We start from the raw sequence: 8,209 nt of genomic DNA, 5'->3' as shown, positions 1-8,209 counted from the left end.
GGAAATGTATTTATATTTAAATGTGCTTATTTTTTTGTGTTATGGTACTTAAATGAAGACACAGCATCCTTAAAGCTCCTATGACATGCTGCTTTTTGGATGCTTTTATATAGGCCTTAGTGGTCCCCTAATACTGTATCTGAAGTCTCTTTTATATAGTGGTCCCCTAATACTGTATCTGAAGTCTCTTTTATATAGACCTTAGTGGTCCCCTAATACTGTATCTGAAGTCTCTTTTATATAGGCCTTAGGGGTCCCCTAATACTGTATCTGAAGTCTCTTTTATATAGACCTTAGTGGTCCCCTAATACTGTATCTGAAGTCTCTTTCCCGAAATTCAGCCTTGGTGCAGAATTACAGCCACTAAAGCCAGTCCCACAATGAGCTTTCCTTAGGATGTGCCATTTCTGTGTCTGTAGCTTTAAATGCTATTGAGGAGGAGAGAAGCGGGGCAAGGTGGAGGGTGGGGGTGTGGCCTTGATCAGCTTGCCATGGGCAAAGCAGAGGAAGGAACCTTTCCCCTTATGACGACATATAGGGAAGATTCCAGATCGGCCCATCTGAGCTTTCATTTTCTCAAAGGCAGAGCAGGATACCCAGGGCTCAATTTACACCTATCGCCATTTCTAGCCACTGGGGGACCATAGGCAGGCTGGGGGAACGCATATTAATGTTAAAAAACCTCATAAAGTGAAATTTTCATGCCATGGGACCTTTAAAATATACAACATCAACATCTACAGTTTTAAAAGTTTTTTTTGTAATCAGCACCTCTGCAATGTAATTAATTAAAAATGCAAAGGGGATTACTGTATGTAGGCTACTGGACTACAATTCAATGAGGAGTTTTTATTCTTGTCAGTGTTTATAACTGAGGGTTAACATGCAGATGTGGATTGTTTCTTGCTTTTGGAGTGTGATTGTTACAACCCAACACCACATTTCACAGAATTGTAGTTAACATCATATCTCAGATGTATGCTGCAAAAAAATAAAATCCAAATTTTAGGAATACCTTTAGGAACAACTTCATTTTCTTTAATGTTAAAGGTGAAAATTAGATTTTATGTTTTATGTTTTTAAAAACAGAGCGATAATAATTTTTGAGATTAGTTCATACAAAATACTTTAATACAGAAGAACATTGCACATATTCTTTAAAGGATCAATTAACACCAAGCTACATGAGGCAGAAACATAGGCTATCATTAATCTCTGCGGGTTGAAACTCTCCATCATGCCTAAAAGTTTCACCCTAAAGAAAAGATGACAAATCAGTTTTCATTGCTGTGTGAATTCACCCTTTACGAGACACCGTCAGCCATAAACCACCATAAACATCCACCAGATGGCAGCAGTTGATTGGCCATTACACTGCAGACAACTAAAGGTCATTACTAATGGTTTATCACAAAGCATGGCTCAATGCAGACTATCACCCACAATATTAAGGACCATTTAAGGATGTTTCTATTGAGGGAATTTCAAAGCATTAAAAATGCAAGACCATATTTTTTTGATTGTCTATGGAAGCCTTTTGTTTTCGTTCAGAAGAGAAGCAAGAGGAAGCATTTGTGAATTATATTTGTATCTACATATTCATGTGAGCCACTTCTCTATGCAGGTCCTGAACACTGTGTAGTTGGAGTGCCATTGAATGTGCTTCACTCCAGAGTGAACGCACACTGACACGTCACCTCGAGCATCCAGCGTCTTCAGCCCAAACGTATCGTTCTTGTAAGACTTTCAAAGGGAGAGAAGAAGAGGACAGGTTATTACAAAATGTCTACCATTTTACAGAGAGCCTAAAGTAAATATGAACATGGGTAACTTTCCAGATACAATGGTGTGTATATACTGTATGTATTAGTTCTGCAACTTACCTCCTGGTTTCTCATTTCTACAATGTTTTCGTCGCTGTCATAGAATCCAAAGTGGCTGTTTTAAGAAAAGAGGAAACAGTCAGTTCAGGTAAAGAGGTCTCGAAACCTCTGCTGCAGTTCTGACCAGAAACTCAACACACATTTTGAAGACTAACTACTTCATTGTCTGGAACCTTAGTATTTATCTAAGCCAACGGTGTCATTTCCACTGGGAATGACATTTCAAAAATCCTCTTTCTGAACTCCTCACTTTTAAGGTTTCTGTCTGATGTAATCACTAAGATTTCTAAAGTACCTTCAGACTGTCAAGCTGCCAAAATCCAGAGCGGAGTTATTTGTAAAAATGTATTCATCTACGTTTTTAAGTTTTACTGTAGGCTTTTACAATCTGTCCTCTGATTAATAAAGGTTGTACCTGCAGACTGAGAGGTAGACCTGCAGGATGACTTAGTTGTAAAAATACTTCAAACTTCAAATTTATTGTATGTCATTTATAGACAGTGTTCTCCTACAAAAAAAAGCTATTGACCATCAATCAAAGATTAGGCCGTAAAGGACAGAAGCAAATACATATTTACCTTTAATATAAGTTTTAGGTCTCTATTAACAAAAACCCTGGCGTTAGTATATTGAATTTCTTCTTTTTTATTAGGCAACTATTAATTTGAAAGCCCCATATCTATGCCATTATAATGTTATTTGCTAGAATGATATGAATATACTGTATCTAAATGCAAAAATCATTCAATTGTTTAAATGTTATGTTTTTTAATTTTTTGGTGAAGGACCTCTGACTCCATGTGGATTGTGCATGTGTTTGGATTATTCAAAAGCCCTTTTTTTAAATCAAGTTGTTCTTAATGTGAACTTTTCTCATGATAAATTAATGTAATAACAATTATTTTGATGAATTTAGAAATGCTCAGGTTGTCATATTCATTCTGTTTGGCTGTTTATTAATAAAGGAAGTCAATTCAGAACAAATAATATACCTAGAAAGAAGTTGGTTAAAAAGGGGTTGTAAAAGGGCTAATTAATTCTTCTGTTAGGAGCACGAGTATATTATTTTTGTCAATGTAAGAGAAAGAAGGCTGTTATATATCCACCACTAATGAATTAGGCGTATTTATCACAGACACACTGATTGGTCGCCACTCAACCACAAGGTTTGCGGTTCAATCCCAGGCTCCTCCAGCCATATGTCAAAGTGTCCCTGAGGAAGACACTGAACCCCTCCCCGGATGCTGTATGCATAGCTGTTCACTGCTCCTACTACTTACAATTGGTAAAATGCAGTAATTCAATCTTACCACATTGTACTTTGAGTATGTGACAAATTAATAAAGTATAAAACTTTGATGAAACCTGGACTGCCACGGTGTGATGACGCCATCATCCGGTCCTCCAATCAGCACAAGCTTCTTGATACGCAGGAAGTTTTCTCTCCATGCTGAGCAGGTGAAACGGGGAAATGCATGAATTTCTTTTTTGCGATGCATAATTCTACTGCACGCCCACACACATACAGCACATAATGACAGTAATGCATTCCACTACCTTTCATGTCGCTGTGAGGTCTGTCACCATTAAGTAAAGCCAGAAAGCTGTTGCCCTGCAGGTAGCGGGGCCGATGGTGAGGGTCTGTGGAGAAAACATAAATAAATATCGGTTGTACCCTAGTATCTTTTCAAGAAGTGATGTAATAGGCTACCACATGCAAGTAAAGGTAAATATTTTCTGATTTTCAAATCATATTTCTCACCGTTCCAGTAGTTGCAGATAGACACTTTCTGTCCCACTCTGTTGTAGCAAAAATGAAACACTATCTTTTTTGTGCAGTCAGGAAATACCTTCTTCAGGTATTCGGTGTCTGTGGAGAAATCCAGTATTGTGAAATTTAGGATCTATTAGAAATACTGTCTGAAGTTCTGGTAAATTAACTAGGACTCCTTAAATGTCATGATTCGCTGCAGCACAAGGGTTATACTGTACAGATATGCTTAAAACATGAAATGAAGCTCTTTGACCTCCATACTGCCCGGCCTGTGGTGATGACAGCGAAACAAAGGTGTGCACGTTGTGGTCTGGAGCCAAGGAGAGAAGTGCTCGACAAATTAGACCACCTTAGAAAGAATAGGAGAAGACACAATATCAAGAGAGTTCCGACAAACCAGTATAGGCTACATGAGATGACAGATGCTAGCATTCTCATATTGAAAATGCTAACATGTTTAATGGGTATAATGTTTATCATGTTAATCTTTTGTCTGTCTTGGCTTTCTTTTTGTTTGTTAGCATGCAAAAAAGAATTAGTGTAATGTAGTGCTAATTTGTGTAAATGCATGTACGTCTGGGGCTGATGGGAATATCATTAGTTTTGCAGGTATATTTGGTTTTAGATAATTGGATAAACTGACAGAGTTTTTGCCCTGATGTTGGTTAGATGAAAAGTTAAGGGATGACTAGTCTATATTGACGACATTTCATTTCCAGGATTGTTCAGGTGCCACCCAAGATGATTGTGATTGGTTTAAAGAAATGCCAATAAATCAGAGCAGGTTTTTCTCCCATCCCGGAATGCTATGTTGTCTAGGTGATGGCGCGGTGGATATGACACATGCCTTTGGTGTGGGAGATCTCAGTTTGATTCCCACTGCGATACATCTACCAATGTGTCCCTGAGCAAGACACTTAACCCCTATTTGCTCCAGAGGCGTGCAACCTCTGACATAAGTGTATATAGCAATTGTAAGTCGCTTTGGATAAAAGCGTCAGCTAAATGACGTGTAATGTAATGTAATGGATGACCAAAGTGAATACAATGCTTCACCAGAGTCATTATCTGAGATACATGCCTTTAATACCTTTTGTGCCAATATGTCTAATAAATGTTGAGATAGGCTATTCCACAGGATAAGTGAAAACTTTGACCAGCTGGTACCGTGTCCTCTGAGAACTATGAATGTCCACACAATTTACAGTAATGACAATTTTTGTTCAAATTAGAAAAAAGCAGTGTTTTTCTTGACAAAACATGAATCTGCTGTGAAAAGGAGATTTATTTGAATGACATTTAGATGCATTTTAGCTGATGAAAATGTGAAAAGTGAAAATTAGTACATCCCTGCATGTCCAACTGGAGGATAAAAGTTAACCGTTTTCTGCTTCTAAACTTTTGAGTACATAAACTACACAAACGCAGGAACTGTGAACCACTTGGGTACGAAATGGCACTTCTCTCATTTTACTGGAAATGTGGAAGTGAAAGATGAATACCTGAGAAAATAAATACTGTTCGTCAACTGTAATGTGTGTAAAGCATTTGCAGATACTGTACTGCTGTGTGTGTGTGTGTGTGTGTGTGTGTGTGTGTGTGTGTGTGTGTGTGTGTGTGTGTGTATGTGTGTATGTGTATGTGTACAGTATATATATATATAGTGAGCAGGAGAGAACCTGACCTTCAGGAAAAAGATACTCTGCTCCCTTTCGCTCTGTGTAATCTTCTGCTGTCCTTGTCGTCGACACGTAAAGATTAAACAACATGCCCATTTGTCTAAAATGATCTCACAAAGCAAATTTCTCTTAGTCTCTGACAGACTGATTGACGCTTCTCTTCTCATTCACTCTCATCTTTGCTTTGATGTATGAATTGAGTGTTCACTCAGTTGTCAGTCTATCAGGTACACCAAGCTTAGTCTAATGCAATCAAATTCAACAGTGCTGCAGTAACTTCTCCCTTCATGAAGGTTATAATCATCAGTTTTTGTTTAAACTCTTTTAGAGAGATGGTAATTCAACTTCATTTTGGAAGATGTTTGTGATGCTGTTGAACTGTATTGCATTATACAAAGAGGTGTTTATATTATTTTGTCTACCTCATAATGAGCGTAGGCTAATCCACTGAGAGCAATCGGGGGTCAGTATCATGCCCAAGGACACCTTAGATCGGACCACCAACTCTGCAATCAGGGGACAATCTGTCCAACCTGCTGAGTGACAGCCAGATTTACATTTGTTTGATGTATTTTTACTTAACAATAAATTAAACAGGTTTTAAACATAATCCAATTGGAGTGAAAATAGAAATGCATGCCACACTCACATTCCATTTTTTTTTTTTTTTTTTTTTAGGGATTTTAAACTTGTAGTCTTCAGACCCAACCACTGCTGACTCAAATGACGTCACTTAAGGCAAAGGATTAGACTTGGCACAGCTCCCTCTGTATTCACTGGAAGCTTTATACAACTTTCCTTTCATTTTATCTTAGTCCTATGAGCCCATTTTTCTCTTCCAAGGTCTTCTGTCTTTTAGTGGCAGGACATTTTAACTCGGATGCTTACACCCATCATAAGTGTTTACTTTTAATTTGTAAGATTGGGTTCACACTGCTGCTTCATCGCAAATTGGCCCCAGATAAATGCTCACAGTTTTTGTTGCATGGCTAAAACATGGCAGTGGTGTGTGCTGCATACAGTGTGGTGAGTGTGTGAGTGGACCTTGTGAGAAGCACACAAGATGGACGCCATCAGTAGCTTTTTGCACAATGTCGTTGAAGTCTTTCCTGAAGCCTTGGACCTGCTTCCACATCGGCTCCAGACTGGCCCAGTTATCGTACAAGTCAATCACTGTCACCTCGGTGCCTGGATGCACCTGTGATTAAAAGAAAAAAGGAACAGAGTAACAGACACACAGTAATCGCTGATTAAATCAACTATCAGCCTGATTACAGATCATGTTATCATCCAACTCAGTCAGATGTGGGCTCATTTAAAAAATGTTCTTCCAAAACAAAACTGATCTTGAGGAATAGAAAAATGACAGGGGAACAGAAATCATGAACTTGAAAGCGCTTACTGATTTTCACTTCACTTGAAATCTGACTGCCTTTTAAAATAATCTGTAATGTACCTACTGTAGATATAAAGTCCAAAATTTGTTTAATTAATGCCTAGGCTGTAAGTGGGAGGTTTGACCGCTCACACAGTTGAAATCATCATCATGAAGTTTCTTGTGAATAAATATGAGAGGAATATAATATGGAAACGCAGGTTTATAAAGAGTTTCTTTTAACAAAACGCATAAACAGCTGGACCCAAACTTACATTGTTCTTTGCCAAATTACACTTTATTCAGTGGTATAAAGAAGTACATTTTACTCATGTACAAGTACAGCTTTTAGGTAGTTTGCTTCAGTTTACGCTACCTTATACTTTTACACTCTTACATTTATTTGAACTTTTGTCACTACTTTGCAGATTCAGATTGTTCATACACAATAAAATCAACTAATAAATGATGATGTATTATTATAAATTACTGTAAGATACCAAATAACCAGTAGAAGTCAGCCCCAACTTTACCAGCTGCAACATTAAAGTGATGTTTACACATTAATGCACATGCAGTTACATGATTCTGAAATGAGCCATTCTGCATTATGAGCTTTTACTTTTGATAAATAACATTTTGAATGCAGGACTTTTACTTGCAACAGAGTATTTTCACACTGTGGCAATATTACTTTCACTGAAGTAAAATAGCTTCTTCCACCACTGATATTCTAGAAAGAAATGACTTCTCAGAAGTCTCTCCCATAGTAAAAAAAAAACAACAACAACATTTGTCTTATTTGCACATGTTCGCTTTTGAGATGTAGGTACTACCTTTTTTATGTGAAAAGCGATCGTGTTGAACTGTTTTGGTCCATCCAAAATGCCATGCACGATGATGACAGGCTTGTACCCGTCAATGCAAACCCCTGTCAGCAGCAGCAGAAGCAGCGGCTGCAGCTGCAGAAGGAGTACCGGCGATTCTCGGATGATCTGCGGAGTCTTCATCTCTCTACCCGGTCGCAGGTCAACCCTCTGGCCGAGCAGACTGGAGGATCGAGAGAAGGGACCCCGGAGAGACTTTAGCTCCGGCGTGATTGGGTCTTAAATGAGCTGATGAGTAAATTATCTATCTCTTTTAACTTTTGTTTGAAGACTTGGAGGGCATGCGCGCGCTTCCTTCCTTATCACTCCTGTTAATAGCGTGTGTTTTTCATTTTGTTTTGAGATCACATCCGTTTTCGATTTTCAGTTAGACTACGTATAGGGCTGATGACTCACAGCTTTTCAATGTGTTTAATTGTTTATAGTGCTGGGAGGTAATTATGTACACTTACTCAAGTATTGTACAATTATGAGGTACTTATTTTTGTGTTTGCTGCTTTAATTTTACTCCACTGCATGTTAGTGGCAAATATTGTACTTTTTACTCCATAACATTTACTTGATAGTTACTAATTTGCAGATTCATATTATGACTAGGCTACAACATAGCC

General features: G+C 38.1%; 1 protein-coding gene across 1 annotated transcript; it reads right to left on the bottom strand.

Annotated features, from left to right (window-relative positions):
- Positions 1-1,113: 1,113 nt before the first annotated feature.
- Positions 1,114-7,912, bottom strand: LOC114557262 (lysosomal thioesterase PPT2-A). The gene is made up of 8 exons (XM_028580661.1): positions 7,548-7,912; positions 6,381-6,534; positions 3,911-4,006; positions 3,646-3,753; positions 3,441-3,524; positions 3,249-3,333; positions 1,884-1,938; positions 1,114-1,743 (listed from the first exon to the last, which is right to left on the bottom strand). Exons 1-8 carry the CDS (start codon positions 7,719-7,721, stop codon positions 1,600-1,602), a joined length of 900 nt encoding a protein of 299 aa, XP_028436462.1. The 5' UTR covers positions 7,722-7,912; the 3' UTR covers positions 1,114-1,599.
- Positions 7,913-8,209: the final 297 nt, after the last annotated feature.

The sequence above is a fragment of the Perca flavescens genome, chromosome 6 (assembly GCF_004354835.1).
Source record: "Perca flavescens isolate YP-PL-M2 chromosome 6, PFLA_1.0, whole genome shotgun sequence".
Lineage (NCBI taxonomy): Eukaryota > Metazoa > Chordata > Actinopteri > Perciformes > Percidae > Perca > Perca flavescens.
Note: the sequence above shows the minus strand (reverse complement) of the source record. Positions and strands in the feature narration are given on the sequence as shown.